Genomic DNA, 22,745 nt, shown 5'->3' with positions numbered 1-22,745 from the left:
AATTTAATAAATAAAAAAACCATTTGAGAATTTAATTAATTGCAATTCTAAGCAATGAAATGGTTTACTAATTAGAAGTCATTATAATTTAATTTTTAAGATAATTTTCATATATTCTAAACATAAAAACTTTAAAACAATTAAACAACACTCTCAAATTGATTTTTCTAATATTAAAACTTTATTTTTTCATAAAAATAACTTTAATTTTAATGCCAAATGAACTCTAAATCCAATTAACATCCCTAACTTGTCTGAATTATCCGATTGAAACATAGATTTACTAGATAAATTTATTAAAATATACATATCAGTACCATCAACAATTCATAGAAAATCCGTATTGCAACATACTACAAGTTACCCACCAAATCCAGTTAGAAGATTTCAGTAACAACTAGTACAGACAAGACAATGACAAAATGAATACATTTTTTTCTTGTTGGAGGTGCAAATGCAAGCAGATTTGCACAGTAGGTTGCTAACTTAAGCAACGGGTGGACGGAGCACATGATCTTGAGAAGTATCCACTGCAGCAGGTGGCATAAACTGCCACATAGCAACTCCTGGGTAACCGATGAAAGGCACTAACTTGTTTCCAGATGCTTGGCCTTGGGCAGCAAATGCAGCAGGGATTGCAGGAGGAGGAGGCAAGAAGCTAGTTTGTGAATTTGCAGCTTTCAGCTGTTGCTCCAATTTCTCCTTCTCTGCCTTCAGCCTCTGCTTCTCATCCCTAAGCTCATTCTTTTCGGCCTACAGGAGACAATGGTAATTTAATAAAACAGACAATAGTATTCCTAATCCTTTTTTTCAGGTCTTATAGGCGGCATGCTGTTAAGCGACTAACAAAGAAAATTTTTATTACCTAAATTCTAGCATTCCATTCTTGGCATAAAAACTAGAAAAAGAAAACAGATGAATACAAAACTTCACCTTCAACTCTTTGATCTTCTCTTGAAGACTTGAATTTGAGTCCTTCAGTGTTTGGGCTTCACCTCGTAACTGAGTCACCCTCCGGATGGCATCAACCAAAATAGCAGCCTTGTCTGTTTTAGGAGGTCTTCCAGGCTCTAAGATAGAGCCCAATTCCAAAAACCTAGCAGTTGCACCAAATACAGAATGTGGGTGCCTCATGGAGACAGAAAAATAAACAAAGAAGGAAGAATAATAATTACTTGTCATTTAGCCTATCCCTCCGCAACTTCTCCCTACATGCTTTGGAGCTAGAAGCACCACATGATTCAGATCTACCCCTGTACAAATATGAGAAAAAGACAGGTACTTGAAAACATAGCTCCACGAGCTAAAATATTACATTTTTATAACACTTCAATCCAAGAATAATAAATCAGAGAGAGAGAGAGAGAGAGAGAGAGAGGAAGGGGGTCGGGAAGTGTGTGGAGAGGAGAAGATAAAGGGATTGACAAAAGCTAGAGTTACACAGTAACTTCTCAACAGTCCAGGCAATTATTAATTGCAAGAAAACCTTGATGACACTAGTAGTGACACCTTTGACATAGACCAATTTTATCCCCGCTATACAGTTGATCAATATTATACAGTATCTCATAGCCAAATTGAATCAAGTATCAACATGCACAAACTCTTTGCCACATACATGTAAGTTGCATAATTCAGTTCCACATGTAGTGGCTTACTGTTTGTGACTTTAAAAGTAGTTGACCAAAACTGACAAGCATGTGATTAAATTGCTGACAATAAAAGAGAATTCCTGATTAAGTTGATGCAACGCTGACTTCTGAAGCCACTTAAGCATCTAATCGGTGACACCAGATTAGTGATGTCAACTCAAAATAAAGAGGAATCAAGAAGTGGGTCAGATTCTCAGTTCTAGTTGCCAATACTTTGCAAATAAAGAATACATAAAGGGAATAAAGTTGTGCAGCTTTAGAATGACTATCAATCACATTACCTCCCAATCTATTCTCACATCAAAAAACAAAAGGGAAAAGAAAACCTTTTCACACTACATACAGCACAGTAAAATGATATAATTGACATTAACAAACCTCTTCTTGGAGCTGGACTCCTTCTGAGCTTCAGAATTCCCAAAAGGTCCATCAATTTCCACACTAGGAAGATAGTTTCAAAAGTACAGATGTTAGAATGAAAGAATACCACATAAAGACGAGTAAGAAAAAATGGAGATATTATTAGATCCATATTAGATGAGTGCATACATAAAACTTCCATACAATGAACAGACTATGCATCACATGGAAAAAAGGACTCACAAATCAAATAACAAATAATAAGACAATTTAATGAAAGGATAACAACATGTGTTACAAGAAACGAGTGAGATTTCCAGAAAAACGATTTATCAAGCACAGAAAAAAAAAGTTTTGGAAATTATAATAAAAATATGCAAAAGTGCATATTTGCCTCTAAATTTTTTTTACAATGTAACTTCTAATGAATCTAAATTCACTTCACGATCTCCCCCTTTATATGACTAAAATAAACAAGCCTTAAAACTCCAATAACAAAGAACCAGAGTTGCCAGCGGAATTTGCAAACCAACAGATAACAGAAAAAAAAAAAATATAAAAAGACATATGCGCAGTTCATTCTATTTTCTATGCAGCCTTTTGAATCATACAGTCTGTTGTCATTATGCAATTCAGGCTGCATCATCCTACCCCTCAAAATGCAGGCAAAGAATTAATTATTTTTACTTACCAAACCATCTTCTATTTAGTATTCACCATAGAAGAGAAACCTATAGATGAAATTGCTGAATGCACAAAAACCAAATCCCACCAGTGCCTAAACTAATTTCCACCTCAAAAACAAAAGTTACCCCATAAACACATAAAACCTAAACCAGATTATGCAATAGCAAAGAAATAAAAAGAAAAACATCTCGATAATCACTTGCCTACAACTGCTAATAAAAATTGCAAAATTTAATTGAACAATATAAGCCAAATCCAACCGTTTTCTCTAATAATTAAGCTCATTTCAGAAATTTGATATCTAAAATACCTAAAGACAGCAAAATTACCGGAAAAAAAAACAAACAAACAACTTTCTCTAATTATTCTCTACAATTACAAGCGTCAAAAGGTAAAAAACAAAAATAAAATAAAATTTTCCAGTAAGTAAACAACTGGAATGTAACAAATCAGCTTAAATCATCAATCCGAAGTTCTTCAAGCTAATCAGAACCACAAATTCAATCAAGTCAACAAAACCCTAATTGACAGAAAAATTTAGTTACCCGGCATCAGATGAACCGTTTAGGGTTTGCACGGGCCATGAGAAACCCGAAACTGGGACAGAGAAATTCGCGTCGAGAACCGGGGTTTCATCGATCAGGCCGTAGTCTGCAAGCCAATTCATATTTTCTGGGGACACCATTTTGCAATGATTGTGAATTCCGAAATTCGCCGGAAAATCGTGCAGGTTTTCCGGCTCTGCGAATTTTCCCGCAAAACAAATGGAAGAATTGGTAGTAAAGGTGGTTTAGGGTGTGTTTGGGGGGAGAGAAAACAAGTAAAATTGGAAGTGTTCTTGTCGTTTATGTATTGGGAAGAAAAAGAGACATGACACTTTGGGACGCTGAGATACAGAGACAGATAGAGGCGGGCGTGTTTGGTGCACGCATTGGTGAAGTACTGAAGTTTCATGTCGTCATCGTGCACTCATCTTAATGGGCTCTTATTGGACTTTCAAGCCCAATTTCTGTATTAAATTCATGTATGGATTAATATATATTCATTATTCAAACCTTTTGGTAAAACTAGTTTTTAGCGGTGTCGTTAAACTCGGTTGGATTAAAAGTTGAGTGGATGACTCATTGGTTTAACGAACGAGTTACTGATTGAATTAGTGAGTTATAAAAATATCAATAATATATATTAACTAATTATATAATTTAAAAAGATTATAATATAATAAAATATAAAAAATTCGATCCTGCCAATTGGGTGTGTGCGAATAGATCCATTCAACAGCAGATTGATTATTTCAATTTGATTCTCTTTTTTAAATGGTTCAAAAATAAAGCCAATTCAATTTTAAGATCGATTCACCAAATTTTCGAGTTGATTCGCAGAGTTTGTTCGAATTTAGAGTATTTTAAAGAGTAATAAATAATATATATATTTCTTATTTACATTAGATACAATAACTATTTTAATAAGTTACTCTTGATTTTATTATAATTTTGGAGAATTAATTATTTTCTTAATTTCTGTGCAAAAGCGTTAAATGTCTTATATTTAATTAAGGACATAACAATAGCCGATGTCAATCAAGTATGGTGTGGTTGGTCTTCTCACTTATGTGAGTAGTGAGAGCATCTCCAATGCAATCATGGATTGTGGCTGATGTGTTTTGATAAATAAAAATTGTGGATACTGATGTGGCTGAATGTGTATTTGTAAATGTTAGATTTTAAAAATGGTTTTTCAATACGCGAAGAAGAAATTAATATCAGCGTAAGAAAAAGTTTGAGTGCAATTAGAAGAAGGTATAAAAAATAAGAAAAAATGAATAAATAGGAAAAAAAAGAACAAAAAGTTAAGCACGTTGTTTAACAATAGAGAGTGTGAGATAGATAATGTCTCTTGTTTTTTTTTGACATATCAAACTCACACACTGAATAGACAATAGTATCGGAGAAAATTTTTATTTTTAACTTCCAATTTTTTATACGTAACAAATAAATTAACATAATCAACAGTTGTATTGGAGATGCTCTAAAGCTATCCCTATTATGTGATATGCTGATTTATTTCGATCCATCGAGCCTCTTAATAAATAAAAACAACCAGCGTATTATATGATAATCATAGCGGGTTGATATCCCGACGAAATCATTACATTTGCAGCTCATTTCTTCTTTTACAGGGTAGCGAAATTATGCTAGATGAGAACTAAAGCATAGTGACATACATTTTGTGATTTAGAGAAATAAGGAGAATTTTTCTTCAAAAAACATTATGACCTTCCACTGAAATCGAAGTTTATTTCTAGAATTTCTTATCTTTCTTGTGAGTTTTATTTAAAAAAAAAGTTTAAACGAGGAAGAACTTTCAGATTTTGTTGGTAAAGAAAAAATTAAGTCTTCATTGTCAATTAAATATAGTTTGATCGGTCTTCTTATTTATGTGAGAAGTGAGAGATGTCGAATTCGAATTCTCTCAACCATAAGTGTTATTTCGGTACATCAAGCCTACCAATAAATAAATAAAAATATTCCTTGAAATTAACTTTTGTTTTAATTTTTTTATTATTTCATAACAAAAACAACTCAAAATAAACCTTCTCAATAAATTTTAGCATTTTTGGAAAATCAAATTAAAATGTTACATATCTAACATTAAATACCATTCAACTAAAATCTCAACAACATTAATTTTAATTATGTCTAATTAATAATATCCAATGTATATATATGTTTTCCGAAACTAAACATGGTTTTAATTCTCAATATATAATAAAATCAAATACAATATTACTTGCTGTTAATGGTTAAAAAAAATAATGATAACTTATGGCAAAGACCAATTGGTCATTTCATATTCATAACTGTGCACTTGATAAATTTGCAAGGTTGGGAAAGGAAGTAACCGTTTGACCTCAATCAACTTGTAACTACGTGGAGAGAGAAACTAAGAGAGATAAAAATATCGTGTATAAAGAGACAACCTTACCCTTCTTTGTTATCTCTAGTTATTTTTGTCTACTTTTCTTTGTTCTCTCTGGTTTTCTTGTTTTCTCTAATTCTCCAACAGTTTTCTTTTTCTTCTTTTTTCCTCTCTATAAAAAAAAAAAAAAAAAAAGGAAAATGGCATTTAGATTTAATCCCAATAATAGTTTTAATTAGTCTACTGAAAAAGGGTTAAGACTTACCTAAGAATTAAACCTCAGTCTTTAAAAGCTAGATAGTGCATTTTGCATCTCATATAAAGTGAAGTTTTATGCATTTAGTTATACTTATCTTGCTTTTCTTCGGAATTGATTACCAATGTATATATAAACTCTTGTGAATTTCTTATTTTATTGAAATTTTGTGTTTCTATTAAATTGAAAAAAAAATGAAAAATTGTTCTTTATTTTGTGTTTTAGTTTCTTGATATATATATATTTTAATTTCTATAAAGGGATTTTTAGATAGAATAATTAATTTACTCCAAAATCTCAAAGTATATTTAATAACATGTAACTTATAAGCTAATGTCTTTGAAAATATAAAATTGATTAGGGTAAATATAACATGAATTAGTTGAAATATGAAATTTGTAATTTTGATTGTTCACATAATTATTATTTTTACATGAGAAAGCCTTGGAAATATTAATAAAAGAAATTTTAACTGTGGCTTTCAAGCAATGCAAATATTCACCATGGATATATATAAATTTGATAGATGACTTGTTTTTTACTAACAGGAATTCTAATAAAAAGAAAAATTACAACCCTTAAAGACCTTAACTTAAAAAAAGATGTTTAAAATAAAATGTGAAGCCACATAATTAATTAAATAATTATAATTAAGTAGAGAGAATAAAGGCATGGACCCTTTTCTTGATCTCATGTGGGTTAGCACCCACAAGTTTATGAACCTTTGCTCCTTTACTCATCAACACAAATGTTGGCATGGCCTTCACCTCCATCTTTGTAGCCACACCCTAATCATCAAATTAATTATTAATTAATTATAGATTAGCCACAAATTTATGGCCCAGTAGCTGCTTTCGGCCCATTTCAGCACAGATGCTATCAATTAGGCCCAATATTATTTAAATTTCTATTTATCTTTTTATTTTTAAAATTTTCAAATATATTAATTAACTTACAATTAACACAACCATAAAAAGATAATTAGTCTAAAGAAACAAAATATAATATATGACATTTCTTGTAATAATATAATGCTTTTTTCAACAAAAATAAAAGATGAAACAAGGGTAATTCTCCTATTTCACATATATTTTTTTATTTTACCATGATTCAATGTAAACAATGGATGAAAGACACCTATTTATTGTGATTTAATTAATTTTGGTAAAAAAAAATGTTTCTTATGATTTTCAAATTTATTTTTTGGTTAAAAAGAATTTCTAGTGCATCTATTAAGCAAACATTTACCTTAAGCTCATCCACATCCACTGTGAGAAACAGAAAATCTTGATAGGTGATGGCTAGTTGCTCAAAGAAAGGATTCATGGCTACCGATGGCATGCACCAAGAGGCTGTAAAGTGCACCATAACCTACAATTCCACAAAAGATAAACCCTATCAAAGTTTATATTTCTTCTCATTTCTAAAAAAAACAAGTCAAACCCTATCTTTCTTGTAAGCTCTCACTCTATTGATTTCAATTTGAAAAGTTACTAAAATAAACAATATTCTTATGATAAGATAATTTTATAATGGACAATAGAATTATTTTTAGATTTAGTTAAGGACCAATCATCTGTACTAAAATTAAAGATTTATAAATGAGAATAAATTTTTATTTATAGTCGGACTCTAAGATTCGAATCTTAATTAATAAGATAAAGAATAAATTCACTTGTCAAAATTCTAAAAGTATCTTTTCATTACCATTGAACTATCAGATGAAATACTAATTCATTTCAGATTTAGAAGCGTTTCCAGAATATTGATTCTATGACTCGATCTTACAACTAAATATAGAATTTAGTGCATACCAACCACTCGATAAGATATCTTGTATATACTTTATTTAAATGCCTTAATCACAACAGAATGAGAAAAAAAAAATTTGAGGTTCCAAATGACAAGTACTTACGGGGCAGCCTTTATTGGCAGCTTGAGTAGTGAAGAAATTCCATGATTCTTCTGAGTCTACTTTGACAACTCTTGACTTCTTCACCTGTTTATGTTGAGCCATTTCCTCTCCTTCTTTCTTTCTTCTTCCTCTCCTTCTCCTTCTCTTTTTATGAAAGAATGGTCTAATTTATAGAGGCCTTGACCAAATATAATGTTTGATAACTTTTTAATTTTAATTTTTCATTAACTAGTTTATTTAGGTTTAAGGTTGTATTTATCCTAGAAAAGATTGCAGTGAATTGATTAATGTAGGACCCAGTTTTGGATTCTACTTAGTGCTTATTCCAACATATATCTACAAAGAGTTTTGGTTTATCCATTTCCATGTCACCATAATCATGAAGTTTTGTTTACATATATCTTTATAATTTGACCTAACCTAACCAAAACATAAAACACAAACAATTTTTTTTTTTTTTCTCTAAAGATGGTATTAAACCCTTTTAATTGATTCTTTTGTTGTCTATAATTTTATGGATGAAATTAAATTGAATAAATACAAAAATTTAGTCTCAACAAAATTTACAAAAAAATTAAGAGATTTAATATTAATTTTTTATTTATAGTGTTGGATGAAATAACTGTTAACATTAGTGTTTAGAGTTTGAAAGATGGGATTACGAAAGTTTACTCCAAACGCTTCTAAAATAATTTGTTACTCTAAACATTTGATGTTACTCTAAATGTTTAACGGATTATGAAACGTTACTCTAAACAAAACGCTTATTGTTATTTTAAACATTACTATTAAGACATACAATAGTTATTAAAATAGTTAATTTTATCGAACAACATCTTAAAAAGTTGAAACCAGAACCGATTCTTCCCTTTTCGATTTGGGATTGAATTCTTTGGCCCAATTAGGATCTTTTTCCGTATCGAGTTTGGTTAGAATTTCTGATATCTATTATTTCATGTCAGCTAGAGTTAGTTCAATTGATACATCTGAATGAAATTATTGATTTATGAAAACAACTATATATATAAATAATACTTGTAATGTAATGATGATAGTTTCACTTTTTATTCTTATCTTCACCAACCCTTCTGCTGTATCTCCACTTGGGCATGATTGAAAAAAGATTTTAATCTCCCACTCGAAGTGAAAAAACCAAAAAGATACCATCAAAATGTTTAAATTCAAAATCTCTTTTAACAAAAGGTCAAAAATGCCCTCTATTATGGATATCCTTTTGGTGGTCAGTAGTAACCAATACTATACTTTTCTTGAATGGATATAACTGAAAATCCTAGCTTCATCACTTCCACTCTCACTCGCTAACTAAGCTTTTCTGCTATGGCTTACTTATCAAATCTAAATGGTATAACTGAAACATTACCGGCCACACCAAAACTTACAAACAAGCAAAAAACCCAAAAAAGAACAAAGATTATTGGATTTCTAGGCAAGAAACAAGTCAACTTCGATCAAGAACAATCATTTCATACCACAAGAAGACTGGCATTAGGCCTTGCTTCTATAGCTCTTACTGGAAACTTCGGTAATGGGATCTCTCTTGCTGAGGATAATGGCTTCTGGCTGCTTGATTTCCCTTTGCCTTCGCCTACTGTTGATAATAGTAAGCTTTCTATAATCTTTCATGTTACAATAATGGTTATTTCTATAATTAAGCTTTCTATAAACTCCTGACCAGTTGCCATTCCTAAATGTTTCGAGTAGAAACCGGATTAGTTCTTACAAGCTCGTTTCTGTAATATAGAGATTGCAAATGAGAAAACAGGCACTCGTTCATTCATCAAGAAAGGAGTCTATATGGCAAATATTGGGGTTGCAGGGAGCATGTATAGGATAAGGAAGTATGCTTTTGATCTCTTGGCATTGGAGGATTTGATAGGACCAGACACTTTGAACTATGTTAGGAAGTATTTGAGACTCAAATCCACCTTCATGTACTATGATTTCGACAAAGTTATCTCTGCAGCTCCAGTAAATGATAAGCAACCTCTTACTGATTTGGCAAACAGATTGTTCGACAACTTTGAGGAGGTAAATATGATTGCTGTACAGCTCATTCTTGAATCTTGATATATAAAACTAACTTTATGAGCTTTTTTCTTGAATTGATTGGTTACGTTGCTGATAATATTTATAGCTCGAAGATGCTTCAAGAAGGAAAAACCTGCCTCAGACAGAATCATCTTATCAAGGGACAAAAGTTATTCTCCAAGAAGTCATGGACAGAATGCCAGATCTACTTTAAAATGATGTATCATCTATCAATCTCATTGGTCCATACATTTGCTCTTAAAATGTATTTCTGCCTTTCATTTTATTATTTTCAGAATGGTGTTTTAAGAGCAAATGGTGATCACTAAACTATTTTTTTTACCCTACTTTTGGTTTTAATTTCAAGTAAAGAGATTATTCTCCAAGAAGTCATGGACAGAATGCCAGATCTACTTTAAAATGATGTATCATCTATCAATCTCATTGGTCCATACATTTGCTCTTAAAATGTATTTCTGCCTTTCATTTTATTATTTTCAGAATGGTGTTTTAAGAGCAAATGGTGATCACTAAACTATTTTTTTTACCCTACTTTTGGTTTTAATTTCAAGTAAAGAGAGAAATTAATATTCCCATCAGCATAAATGGTGTATGCAACAAGTCAGTTTGAAACTCATTCTCAAGAATATGATAATATAATACAAATTTGATAAGAGTACAGCCCTTACAAATGTAATTCTCCAAGAAGTCATGGACAGGCTTTTCATATGCAATAATGTCTTTTTTCACTATACAAGTTATAATCAGCTCATGTTAGTATCACTCCCCACTTTCTCAATTTATCAATACTCGTGATAGAGGTAATATTCTGAAATACAAATGATATTTTGTTCTGATAAGAATCAGCCGAAGCTCAAGCGAGAATCTGAGGATCGCATGATGGTATGGCGTCGAGGAATTCCTATCTCACAAGCATTTACCCTGGCTGCAAACCGGAGCGAGCATAGTGACTCGCCCAATGAAGAGGGATCAGGAGAGATGTTCACAAACATCAGTGTCTTCGAGTCTCCACCCAAACAAGGCTGAATGAATATGGAAATGGTGATATAAGGGATGACAATGTTTTAATGATCCAAAGCACAAAAAGTACCGAATTAATATTATGATTCAAGTGTAAGGCAGAAGTCTTTAATGATTAAACTAGTAGAAACTTTGCATGCAAAAATTATAGGGGCAGTTAGCATGAAAATCTTATGAAGTTAGTTCAAAATGTTGAGGGAATCATTTTAAATACTTCTATATGGATTCCTCTTGGAATTGAAAGGGCTAACATGACATTCCACTTTTATATAGAGATATAGGAAGCTAATATGTTAAGTTAAATACCTTCACAAGGCTAATCTTAAACTATTACCTGAAGAAGATAAGTAAGCTTTGAGTTTCTAAATGGTACATAGTCCTCCTTCTTTGCCAAGGCAAAGATAACATCACTTAAAGATGATAAACTTTTGTTGATGGCCTGAAAAGTTTAAAATAAAGAGGAAGAAAAAGACATTAATTGATTACCAAAAGCATTTAATGGAAGGAAAACAACAAGAAATAGAATAAAATCATAAAATCGAGTCAAATTACTTGAGTTTCTTTTAATCTATCCCCAGTTGAGCCGCTCTTAGAAAGACGCTCGCTCCCAGCAAGATCAATAAGATTCAAGACACCTTGCACTTGTTGGTCAGTGCTCTGATGAAATATAAACATTCAATTTAAAGGGGGAAAAGCTTTTAGAACAAATAGAAAACAACTTACTCAAGAAAAGAATGTCATTACCTCATTAGTTCCAGATATTCGTAGGGTGAAAACAAAGTGACTTCTAGATGACTGTTCATTCATCTGGGTCTTGCCAACAGATCTGCAGAGAAACAAAAACCAACGTTATTGTTTACAGACGTTTCAACTCAAGGAAACCAAATTGAAATAAACTCACACTATAGTCTATTAATTTGTGTCTCAAACAATTTTCTTTTTCTTGGTTTTGTATAATCAGAATTATCCCTGCTTTTCTCATTGTCAAGCTTTTAATTCTAATAAAAAGCATCAAAACTTCAAGCAAAAATGCAACAAAAACAAATATAAGAGTTTCCTGAGCATGCATAATGCACTAATGTAGAGGTGATTAAACAGCCATCCAGTTTTTGAGCATAATCACATTTCTCAGAATACATGTATCATACTTTGACCAAAGAATACACAAATCATATATGTGCAAAGAGGGCTAGAGAAGAATTTGCTTACCTACTGTTAGCAGCTTGTTCTAACAGAAATGAGACCTCCCTAGTACTACGAACATCCACAACAGTAAGATCAGAGACATGTGTGTTTCCATTGGCATCGTGTTTAATTGCATATTGCTTTCCACCAGCACTCATACCATTTTCTGGTCGTGATGGTTCCCGATTTGTTGATAACAGGTCACGAATTGTTTCATTGTATATTTCTAACATTGACACCTATAATTGATTGTAGAAATAGAATATTTAGTGATAACAAAAATTGTGTGTATGCTGTATCATTTAACGATATTATATAGTTCACCTGCATTTCATATTTCCAGCCTTGTGACAGAAGTGATTGCCTGGTTTGGAATATTTGTTCTAGTGACCGGGGAATCAACCCCTTCTGCTCTGGGTTCCCCGGTTTGCCCATCATAGTGTAAGTTTTACCTGAACCTGTTTGGCCATAGGCAAAAATGCAAACCTGGAAAAAGAAAGAATAGTCGTCCATTCAAACATGTGGCACGGGTAAATGACTTACAAAATACAATTGTACAGTTGGTATATTCCATTTTAATAATGGATTTTGTGTACTAGCTACAAATGCATGGTTATGTATCAAGAATCCAACTCAACAAAACTAAGATGTGAAATCAGGTTGCAAAAACAATCGAACTAGAAGGTTGTTACAACTGCCGCAAACAACTTCAGACAGAAACTTAGTAAGCATAAAGCTCATAATGCACAATGCAATAACTAGTTACCGTCAGTCACACATTTGTTTCTGAAGGAGTAATTATTATCAAGAAGTTGGACCTCAATAAATTACCTTATAACCATCAAGAGCACTTTGAACAAGCTGTGAAATTTCAACAAAAACATCCTCTTGTGATGCATCTGGCGTAAAAACTCTGTCAAAAGTGAAAGGATATTTTTGCCCTGAAGAGGACATAAACCTATAAGTTTTTAATTTTCAAAAGCCAGTTTGAATGAGATAAAAAGAATCGTGTTGCACACTTACCATTTTGCTGCAAATCAATGCCTCGCCCAAGCGCTTCTGTTGTTGTGGGATATGATACGATCTTGCCTTCAGCACAAGGACTATCATCAGGCAAAAGAGGCCGCACTCGACAAAATACGCGGATGTTCCCTTTCAGTTCCTGTAGCGTAAGATATTTTTAAGCTAAATATATAGTATTAGTCAAATTGAAAAACTATGGCACTGAGTATTACCAAGATTGTGTTGTGTAACTTTTTACGGAGCTTCTCTCCTTCAGTGAGTTTAAACTCTGCATCTTCCAGGCGAGTTTGTAACTCAGTTATAAGCCTTTTTTGTTCTTCAAACTCAGTTCTTGTCTCAAAAGCAGAAAGATCAGATACCTGGGAGGGACATAAACTTATGAAAGTCAACCAAAACAAACTTAGAAGTAAATGAACCAAATGAGAAACAGTTTCCAAAATACCCTTAGTTTATTCTGCGCATCCTCTAGCTGCTCCTGCAGTGTTCTTAACTGCTTACCCTGTGATAGGCATCTTTCCTGTAAAGAAATTAGCAACATTAGAAAATCATATCTTGTAAACGTATAAGATCAAATTAGGGATTAAAAGTAAAAGCTAACCTCTAATTCAGTTGATTTTACTGCTAGCTCTTCACAATTAACCACTCTAGTTCTTAGTTCTTGCACTTCTGACATGTATTGTTCACGATCATTTTTCGCCTGCTGCAACTCTCCCTTAAGGGATGCAAGTTCATTCACCAGAGCATCCTTCTGCTTTGTAACTTCATCTAGAGATGCCTAATAGAGTTATCCATCAATTAAATTTCCAAAAAAATGCCATATCAATTTGTATTTGTATATCAAAGATAATGATGATTGTCCTAAGACATCTCATATGCTTATTCCAGGACAAAATGTAATTCCAAAAATAACTTATGTTCAAATTATGTATCATTCAACTAAAAGGTTGTTCCAATTGAATCTTATGATATTTATTCATCAAAGACAAAGGAATAACATATTTGGCTCTATATATTATGCTTATATTTGAACTTTAAAAAGGTCGCCCAAGAAACTAGGAAAGTACAAGTGAAATACTTGTAAAAAGTGCAAGTATCACATCCCTGTTTGGGTATCAACCTCAAAGCATAAGCTATTGGCTGGAAAGGCTCATTTTCTATTTATCTAAATAAGACCATAACCAAACGGACATCAACTTCCCACTCTGATCTTCATTACCAGTGTATAAATCAGGGAATTCTATATTAGATAGCTGAATTTGGACAAGCAGAACAAACCGACAATGCTTAATAACTTCTTCCAATGGAAGTATATTTAAACACTCGACCACGCAGATATTGATTCCTACAATTCTCTATGGTACTTAGGTACTAACTTTTTAAATACCTACCTTTTCTGTTGAAAGTCAGAAGGTAAAAAAATATAGGAACCATGACTTTCAGAACTAAGTCCTCATTTTCAACACCATAGTGGTACTTAACCTATAACTTTGTGTTAGCTGATTACAACACATCCAAATTCCTTTATTCGCTTTAGTGCTGGATGAAAACACTTTTTTGTTTGTGTTCCATCCCTACCTTCAGAAAAATGGAGACAGAAATTTTGATAAATGTGAAAGAGGAAAAAAAGATAAATACAGGGAATAGAGAATAAGAGAACCACAAGAGGACAAGAACAAGGATAAAATATTCATGTTCTTTCTCCCCTCTAAAGAAAACTCACTCTGGTTTAGAACCCAAATAAGATTCATTTTAAGGAAAAAAAAGGACATGTTTATATCCTTCAGAACACCATCAAATCTAAAAGTTATATTCTTTTTACATTCATGGTATTAAGCCAAGGAAAATTTATGGTAGCTGAAAATATTTCTGCCTTCGTACCATCATCCATAAAGCAAACAATGTGAAAGAAATTCCAAATATTAAATCCAGATGAACGGCCAAATTGTGCATGCTTGAGAAAATTAATAACCAAACAAAGATATTAAACCATATAAGTATATTCCTATATTTTAACAATAAGGCCAACTATGACAACTCATCTCTGTCTTCTAAATCAGTGAAAAGGCCCTCAAGGTAATGCATTTTACTGACAGTTTTTGATATGAACCATAGAGTATGTTTTCCATAGAAGAGAACTATCTACAAAGAAGATAAAAACTTATTATGTCAAATAACAATGCCTCAAGAACAATAAAATCAACTTCCTCAATGCTACATCAAAAGTAACTGCTTGCACCATCCAATTAACTAATTATGCAACAAAAGGTTGATCCCCAAGTGGGTCAAAAGAAAAGCAAAAGAGAAGCTCACCTTGCAGGAATTATATTGATCTTGCAATGACTTATGTTGACCCCTCAAGTTGCTGAGATTCTCCACAACAGCAGCTTTTTCTTTCTCTCCACGCTTAACAGTTTCATGAGCAGTATCAAGATCTGTTTGAAGTTTAGTATTGTATAGCTGTAAGCTTGAATTATACTCCTGTAATAGCTTGTACATATCATTTACTGATGCTATCTGCAGAATTCAAAAGAACCCACAAAAGACGCAAGTTATGTTACTTCTGTAAAAAAAGAAGGATAGAAAAAGTGGGAAAGATGTTTCAATGAATTCAAGTTACATTTATTATATTACCCTTTGATTAGCACTTTGAAGCTCTCCTTGAATCTTTCCAAGCTCCTCTGAGAGGGAGGCTTGTGACTTCTCTATACTAATTCTAGCCTCTTTTTCTCTTGCAAGGGCATCTGTTGCAGCCTGTTTGGTGTGTACAAACAAATTTCATTCATATAAAACAATAAACAAAAGAAATTATCAGTTTGGCATGCCACTGAATTTAAAAGTTTATTTAACGTACCAACTTTTCTGATTCTTCTTTGGAAACCTTCTCTTGTAAAGAAGCAAGACTCTTTCTCAACTCCACTATAATCAAATTCAATTCTTCTTCCTTATTTTTCAACATCAACTCTATAATCACATACAAAATTTTGCACTAAGAAACATGTATCTAGGAATCCCAAAAATCCAATAAAAGTATAAACATACCCATTTCAGCACATTGACTTTCATTAAATTCCAGTGCATTTTGCAACCTCTCTTGCTCATATAGGTAACTTCCTTCTAGCTCTTGAAACCATTTGATACAAAGCCTTAGCCTCTTTATGTAATCCATCATATTATCACATCTCTCCTACAAAACCCAAAACAGCATATTCAGAAACTAACTCTAATTTGAATCATAATAACACCATCTAGAAATTATTAAAAGAAAAAAGATTGCTACCTTATAATTGAATTTGTTTTTATATTTCATTCTCTCATTTAACAATGCATCGACATCTTCTCTTGTGAATTCAAATCCACCATACTCTGATCCATTATTACTAGGGGGAGCACTATTTGGGGCAAGTTCTTGTTCACCATTTACAATTGAGAATGCTTGTCGCACTCTGCCATTGGCTGCAGTCCCTACCATTTTGTTAATTCCGAGCTGTTGCCAGTTATCTACTAGTACCTCATCACCAACATACTTCTTCTATGAAACCCAGAAAAAAAAAAAAAAAAACCAAAAAGACAGTAGTTTTTCAGAGATCAAATGATCTTAGAAGACAAAACATTAGAGCAAAGACCACTACACTAGAAGCATCTCCTCAACCTTCTTTTAAATTTCCCACAATAATTACCCAAAAGCAAAAATTTAAAAAAAAAAAAAAAAAAAAAAAAACACTAAGATTCACTATCCTAAAGAAAGGAAGAGATAACCATTAGCTCAAATTAATAAACAAAAGAAACCCACATCCTCTTGCTTTAAAATATAGAAAAGAATCTTGAACATGAAATAGAAAAACAAAAGAAACCCATTTCAACCCTCTAAAAACCAAGAACAAAGAGAAAAAAAAAAAAAAAGGAATAATCTTGCACCCAAGAAGCAAAGATAAAATCTTGAACCCAATAAGCAAAAGCATTAGAGATCCATTTTTTAATAATATGAAGTCCAAGATTTTAAAAAGGGAAAAAAAGAGAGCTTACATGTGAAGGGCTTGTAATAATGGGCGTTACTGAGTTAAGTGGAGGCTTGTTCTGGTTCTTGGAGACCATTTTCAAGCAGTGAGAGAGAGACAAAGAGAGGGTAAGTATTTTTAATTGTTATTATTTTTTTCTTGTAATGGTTTTTTTTTTTTTTTTTTTTTTATTTTCAGCTGAGCTAAGGACGGTAAGTTTGGTCCAGAGTTGGTGGTGGGGCCATGGATTGAGTTTAAAGCTACCGATGCCAATCACCGCCGTTGCTTTTAAGAGCAGGAAGATAGAGAGAGAGGCGCTTAATGCCTAAATCAATTCTTAAAGTTAATAATAAATTAACAAAAATGTAAATATACGAATTTAGTAATATTTTACCGTTGGATTTCGAACTTTTTTAAAATAGATTCGGGCGGCATCAGAGAAGGCGTCAGTTATCAGCCGTTATGACTAAATTGCCCTCACCTTTTTCTTTTCCAAAATGTTTGGATTTTTTTTTTTTTTTCTTTTTGCATGTGGCAATGCAAGCATAGTAATATAATTTAGAACATATCAAACATAATTATATAATTTAAGATTAAAGTATTGGTGTTTTATTATTATGTTTATTTTTTTATAAAAATTATTGTAGAGAAACATACACTTTTCAAGGGCAAAATCGACATCTTACAGAAATCAACTATTGTTTTATTAAAAATATATTGCATTATAAACAAAATAATTTAATCTAGAATAATCCGATTATTATTAATTATCGAGTATTGAAAAATTATAAATTTAAAATTATAATCCTTATTAAGTGGTTATTCTTAATCTTGGTCATTCTCTTATTTTAAACATAATAGTTATTATAAAATCTTTGTTATTAATTAATTCTCATTTCATATACAAATTCTTTAATTCTAGTATGAGGGGTTTATTTTTAATCAGATTTTAAAAAATAGACTTATCAATAAAAAAAATATGCTAAATTAATATATTAATGCTAAATTAATAATCATTTGTAACAGAAAAAACAAATATTTTTGTTCTTTGGCTTTGAATCTCAAAATTTTTATAATTATATGAGTGGTAAGAGCGAAACGAAACAGAAGTATTGTATTGGCAGAAGCGCTTGATGAATGTCTTATAGCACGTGGGTTGTTGTCTGATGTATCTGTCTCACTAATATGTACAAGCCATGACTATATATAATTTGGTATTATGCATAATTACATATCCTCATTTTCATTACTATATAAGAATCTCTCCTCCTTCAACCGGATGACTAGAAGTCTCGAGTTCGAACTTTAGGTATGAACACTTGGGATGAAGCGTTTTACCTCCTTTTATGAGTCTGCTCAATATAAATCTGGATTAATCAGCTTTGACTTCAATATTAGTTTTGTACAAAATTTAAGGGTTTTGTGTATATTATTTTAATGAATTTATCTTTTTTTTTACCATCAAAAGTGGAATGATTAAAAAATAGTTAATCTTAAATTTTGGAAGACTTATTTTTAAAAGTGACGTGTTTTTTATTTTTTGTTATACATTTTTTAGTTGGAATCTCTAATTAAAAATTCCTGCATCTGTCACTGCATACAATGATTATACATAATCAAATGAATTAATTTCCTATTTGTAATAATTAATCTTATAAGGGGATATGTGACATGAGTTTTATTTATCTTTTAAATAGTGGATCAATAAATATTAATGGGTCATCCAATATGATATATTTAAAAATATCTTAATAAAAAAATATATTAAGATTTTCCATTTCAGAAATATGTTTAATTTTCCTGCAAATACAATAAAAATAAAAATAATTATTTAAATATAAAAATTATAGTTCAAATTTACCTTTGAAATAATTACATAAAATTTTGATCGTTCTTTCAAATATTTTTTACTTCCATTAACATTTTTTAATTGAATAGTAGATAAAATAATATTACGAGTAAATTTTCACAAACCATATTAAATTAAATAAACCATTTATTTAATATTTTTTTATAATATAATTAAAATGGAAACGGGAAGAAAAACAAAAACCCTGACAGCATATAATACTATTTTAAAAAATAATATAAAATAAAAATGCCCTGACTATTGAATTGACTTGGTAAAATTTGACTTAGAAGAATCAAATTTTCTAGTGTATGTGAATATATTATACATAAAAAAAGTGGAGAGCACGAATTTTGGATGACCTGTATCAACCAAAATACCAAACATTTAACAAACATAACTAAACTAACTAACTAACTAATTTTTAAGGCTGGTGTTATAATGTAATTTGCAATTTTATTTTGACTTTGAATGATACAAGTAAATAATAATTAATATAGTTTTCTTTTCTGTAATTTAAATATTAAAAACAAATATCGGGTACGTACTGATTAATAAATAAAATAAAATAAATATATTACTAAAATCTTCGAAATATATACAGACAATAGAGGTATGAGAATCGAGATGATTTGTTTCCCCAAGAGCATCTATCTTCTTGTGTAGCATATGAACGGGACAAACTTGAACAATAATTACACTTCTCCACACTGTTGAGCTATTTTTGATTATTTTCCTAAATTTTTCAATTATTTTCTTTTTGTAATTCCAGAAATTCAAATTTTTTTTAATTGTGGATTAAAATTTCAATATAAATAATGATAAATAAATGAAAATAAATTTTTTTTCCATATATATATATATATATATAGAAGGATATCTTTCTTCACCACAAACTAGACACCAAACATGTGCAGTGCTATTGTAGGATTTCTCACTGGTATGATGAAAATGGATTAAATATATGTAGCAATACTTTATTCTGCAAATGGGTGGCAAGAAAATTTCACTTTTACTTTCCGGGAAAAACTTTTCCATCACTCATTCCAAGATTTATTAGGTAAGAAGTAAATAAGAAAAAGTAGAGATCTCACATGGGGCAAGCAGAAGCAGGTGCTCTATCCATTTATTCTTTGGTGCCTAGTTCCATTCATGTGGTTCTTTTTAGCTATAAAATTAATCCTTTTTGGAGGCTTCTTCTTTAGCCGTTGCTTTCCTTACTATTTTCACTCTCTCTCTATTCTTTATTGCCAAAAGGCTTAATTAGAATTTTATCCTAAACGTGTTGCACTAACCCATCCACTTGAAGTAATTAAGTGAATATATACATATAAAAAAAATAAAAGAAATTAGCTAGTTAATTGTTAATTATAATTACGAGCCTCATTAAATATATTTGCAGGGAGGGGCGGAAAATCTTAACTGTGACTAAACTCCGATCCAAATTAGACGGTTCCTGATAATAGATCCAGATACCAGTAATTTACCAAAAAAAAAAAAAAATTATCTATTATAACGAAGAAGATATGAACCTGGAACCTCTCACCCTCAATATCGAATGTAAGAAAATCAATCAGATTATACCTAATTATTAAAGAATCTATTATTAATTGAACCAAAACCAATTTAATTGGTATAGTGTGCATTGTGACATCCTACCGAGTCGAGTCTTAGCATAGAGTTGAGTAGTCGAGTTGAGTCGAGTTGAACCAAACCCGGTTGGGGTAGAATGGGTTTATAAGTGGAGTTACTTGAGTGAGAGAAAAAGATCAAAGCATATGGGTGAGGATTTATTTGCATTAAAAGATCAAGCTTGTGTATTAAGTTGTAGCCTGTTTACAATTGAGGTACCATTTAGAACTTTTACACACAAAGTCATGGATATTTTAGAGCCTACCCGTGCATACCCATTTCACTTTCCCATTTTCATGTTTATCTTCATCTTCTTCATTTTCTTCCTTTCCTCTTCCACCTTCCTTTCAATTTTAATGGTAGTTAAGCCTTAACTTCAATTTTTCTTCTATCCAAGTAAGTAAACCTTCTTGAAGTTCATAATTGAATCAATTGGTGCTATTATTTTAGAATTCATAAGAATTCTTATTTATAGGTGAAGTGAGTTCAAAGAGTGTAGAAAAAAGAAGCTAAAGAAGAGCTCAAGCTTTTTGGAGTAAAGGTTTGATATCTCTTTTCCTTTACCATTTTCTTTGTATGAGAATTGTGTGGTGTGTTGCTAATGAGACAATATTGCTTCATGTTGAGTGGGAGGACTGGTAATGGTGAGAAACAGGGGAGAACAGGGGAAGTATTGAATAAATGAAGTAAATAGTGAGTTTATGTTGAAACAGGTTTTGCTGGAAATTTTACCAGTAACTTCATCTTGATTTTGACCCCATTTAATGAGGGAATTAGGAAGTGTCATAAGAGTTATTTGTTCCTCTATGTGTTAGCTTTACATGGGTTTTTGAATCATTCAAATCGGAGTTGTATATTGAGAGATATGACCAAAAGAGTACAGATTGTGCAGGCTGGAAAACGCGAATCGCATGACGAGCTCGCGTTGCCTTCTCGCGCTCGCGACTTTCAAATGCGCGCTCGCGACTTTCACCTGAAACTCTCTGACTCTTATTTGGCACATCTCGCGCTCGCGACTTTCAAGTGCGCGCTCGCGACTTGTGCTCGCAAACTCTCTGTCTCTCATTTGGCACTTCTCGCGCTCGCGACTTTCAAGTGCGCGCTCGCGTACTTGGCCCTTGGCCTGTAAGCGCTGGCGACCTTCATCGCGCGCTCGCGAATTTGGCCTGGGAACTCACTGTCTCTCATTTTGCACTCTACGCGCTCGCGACTTTCAAGTACGCGCTCGCGACTTGTGCCCGATAACTCACTGTCTCTCATTTAGTGCTTTACGCGCTCGCGACCTTGCAAGGCGCGCACGCGACTTGTGTTTTCATGCACTTTTGGACTCCTTTTTCAATGCAATTGTATTCTTTTGCTTCACTTATATGCCTCCAATCATTTTAACACCAAAATACAACATTAAATCATGTATTAAAACAACATGCAAGCATGCAAATGATGTGAAATCAAATAAACATTATGAGTTATGAACTATGAATATGATGTTGTGTTATATTATTGACATACCAACATTATGCACCATTGAGGTTAGGTAGAAACCATGTAGATAAGGCTATGTCGCGACATAGGATAGCAGATCTGCACCTCATACAGTTTGATACTCCGGCTACAGGCCGTTGAGTGGATATGATTATATATGGACCATAGCAGCCAAGCATACAGTATTCATCCAGTTTCATACAGTTTTTTTTATCACTTCGGTTTTACTATAACCTTATGGAGCCATACAGATATCTTGACATAACATTTCATGAATCATACAGTATTATAAACAGTACGAAAGATAATCAAGGTATAATGAAGGATCATGTTATATGTGCTTATATGTTTAATTATCCATATGCATTTATATGCTTATTTCTATCTATGGATGTGCTTAATTGTTTCTTTATATGTTGAGATATCCACTGAGCTTTATTTGCTCAGCGAGTTACCTGTTTAACTCGCAGGTTTTGAGATTGGACAGTAGAGAGTCAGCTTACAACTGCTGCAGTTCATCTGTAGAAGACTCAGTCTTTAGGGTAGCTACTCATTTGGATGTGTATTTTTGTCTAGTCTTTTCATGGCATGTACAAGGCACACAGTTGGGCCCATTTCATTTTGTAAACTAGTATCATGTCTTGTAAATATAAATTACATTATTTTTGTATACAACATCAGCATGCTATTATATTCAATA

General features: G+C 32.0%; 4 protein-coding genes across 5 annotated transcripts; 1 reads left to right on the top strand and 3 right to left on the bottom strand.

The window, feature by feature from the left end:
• Positions 1-259: 259 nt before the first annotated feature.
• ILR3 (basic helix-loop-helix (bHLH) DNA-binding superfamily protein) lies at positions 260-3,622 on the bottom strand. The gene is made up of 5 exons (XM_012215334.4): positions 3,245-3,622; positions 2,031-2,093; positions 1,176-1,253; positions 934-1,096; positions 260-753 (listed from the first exon to the last, which is right to left on the bottom strand). Exons 1-5 carry the CDS (start codon positions 3,382-3,384, stop codon positions 487-489), a joined length of 711 nt encoding a protein of 236 aa, XP_012070724.1. The 5' UTR covers positions 3,385-3,622; the 3' UTR covers positions 260-486.
• Positions 3,623-6,353: 2,731 nt separating this feature from the next.
• Positions 6,354-7,963, bottom strand: LOC105632873 (thioredoxin-like protein CXXS1). Its single transcript, XM_012215333.4, has 3 exons — positions 7,790-7,963; positions 7,123-7,245; positions 6,354-6,662 (listed from the first exon to the last, which is right to left on the bottom strand). The coding sequence occupies exons 1-3, from the start codon at positions 7,889-7,891 to the stop codon at positions 6,525-6,527; spliced, it is 363 nt and encodes a 120-aa protein (XP_012070723.1). The 5' UTR covers positions 7,892-7,963; the 3' UTR covers positions 6,354-6,524.
• Positions 7,964-9,044: 1,081 nt separating this feature from the next.
• On the top strand, positions 9,045-10,227 carry PNSL3 (PsbQ-like 1). Its single transcript, XM_012215330.4, has 3 exons — positions 9,045-9,410; positions 9,552-9,838; positions 9,945-10,227. The coding sequence occupies exons 1-3, from the start codon at positions 9,128-9,130 to the stop codon at positions 10,050-10,052; spliced, it is 678 nt and encodes a 225-aa protein (XP_012070720.3). The 5' UTR covers positions 9,045-9,127; the 3' UTR covers positions 10,053-10,227.
• A 224-nt stretch (positions 10,228-10,451) lies between these two features.
• Positions 10,452-17,268, bottom strand: ATK3 (kinesin 3). Of its 2 annotated transcripts, none has more exons than XM_012215331.4 (17): positions 17,111-17,268; positions 16,365-16,616; positions 16,127-16,271; positions 15,939-16,048; positions 15,719-15,838; positions 15,398-15,601; positions 13,686-13,862; positions 13,530-13,604; positions 13,300-13,446; positions 13,088-13,226; positions 12,896-13,005; positions 12,389-12,550; positions 12,089-12,303; positions 11,624-11,705; positions 11,432-11,536; positions 11,214-11,318; positions 10,452-10,881 (listed from the first exon to the last, which is right to left on the bottom strand). In XM_012215331.4, the coding sequence occupies exons 1-17, from the start codon at positions 17,177-17,179 to the stop codon at positions 10,702-10,704; spliced, it is 2,397 nt and encodes a 798-aa protein (XP_012070721.1). In that variant the 5' UTR covers positions 17,180-17,268; the 3' UTR covers positions 10,452-10,701. The 2 variants fall into 2 exon arrangements, with proteins under 2 accessions (XP_012070721.1, XP_012070722.1); XM_012215332.4 differs by having other exon boundaries at positions 16,365-16,613; positions 17,111-17,244.
• Between the last annotated feature and the right edge of the window lie 5,477 nt (positions 17,269-22,745).

The sequence above is a fragment of the Jatropha curcas genome, chromosome 7 (assembly GCF_041381405.1).
Source record: "Jatropha curcas cultivar XTBG-Jc1 chromosome 7, XTBG_Jcur_1.0, whole genome shotgun sequence".
In the NCBI taxonomy this organism is placed as follows: Eukaryota; Viridiplantae; Streptophyta; class Magnoliopsida; order Malpighiales; family Euphorbiaceae; genus Jatropha; species Jatropha curcas.
This window is presented reverse-complemented; position numbering and strand designations above follow the sequence as displayed.

What these genes read in the sequence shown, in the direction of transcription:
- ILR3 (XM_012215334.4), bottom strand. Translation starts at nt 3,384, where the DNA reads ATGGTGTCCCCAGAAAATATGAATTGGCTTGCAGACTACGGCCTGATC. An exon ending in GAGTCCAGCTCCAAGAAGAG is followed by an intron (nt 1,254 to 2,030) that starts GTTTGTTAATGT and finishes ATATTTGTACAG; the next exon opens with GGGTAGATCTGAATCATGTG. An exon ending in AGGGATAGGCTAAATGACAA is followed by an intron (nt 1,097 to 1,175) that starts GTAATTATTATT and finishes TGCAACTGCTAG; the next exon opens with GTTTTTGGAATTGGGCTCTA.
- LOC105632873 (XM_012215333.4), bottom strand. Translation starts at nt 7,891, where the DNA reads ATGGCTCAACATAAACAGGTGAAGAAGTCAAGAGTTGTCAAAGTAGAC. An exon ending in CTGCCAATAAAGGCTGCCCC is followed by an intron (nt 7,246 to 7,789) that starts GTAAGTACTTGT and finishes GTGGAATTGTAG; the next exon opens with GTTATGGTGCACTTTACAGC. An exon ending in TGGATGTGGATGAGCTTAAG is followed by an intron (nt 6,663 to 7,122) that starts GTAAATGTTTGC and finishes TTTGATGATTAG; the next exon opens with GGTGTGGCTACAAAGATGGA.
- PNSL3 (XM_012215330.4), top strand. Translation starts at nt 9,128, where the DNA reads ATGGCTTACTTATCAAATCTAAATGGTATAACTGAAACATTACCGGCC. An exon ending in TTCGCCTACTGTTGATAATA is followed by an intron (nt 9,411 to 9,551) that starts GTAAGCTTTCTA and finishes TCTGTAATATAG; the next exon opens with AGATTGCAAATGAGAAAACA. An exon ending in TGTTCGACAACTTTGAGGAG is followed by an intron (nt 9,839 to 9,944) that starts GTAAATATGATT and finishes TAATATTTATAG; the next exon opens with CTCGAAGATGCTTCAAGAAG.
- ATK3 (XM_012215331.4), bottom strand. Translation starts at nt 17,179, where the DNA reads ATGGTCTCCAAGAACCAGAACAAGCCTCCACTTAACTCAGTAACGCCC. An exon ending in TTCAAAGTGCTAATCAAAGG is followed by an intron (nt 15,602 to 15,718) that starts GTAATATAATAA and finishes TGAATTCTGCAG; the next exon opens with ATAGCATCAGTAAATGATAT. An exon ending in CATTGATTTGCAGCAAAATG is followed by an intron (nt 13,006 to 13,087) that starts GTAAGTGTGCAA and finishes TGTCCTCTTCAG; the next exon opens with GGCAAAAATATCCTTTCACT.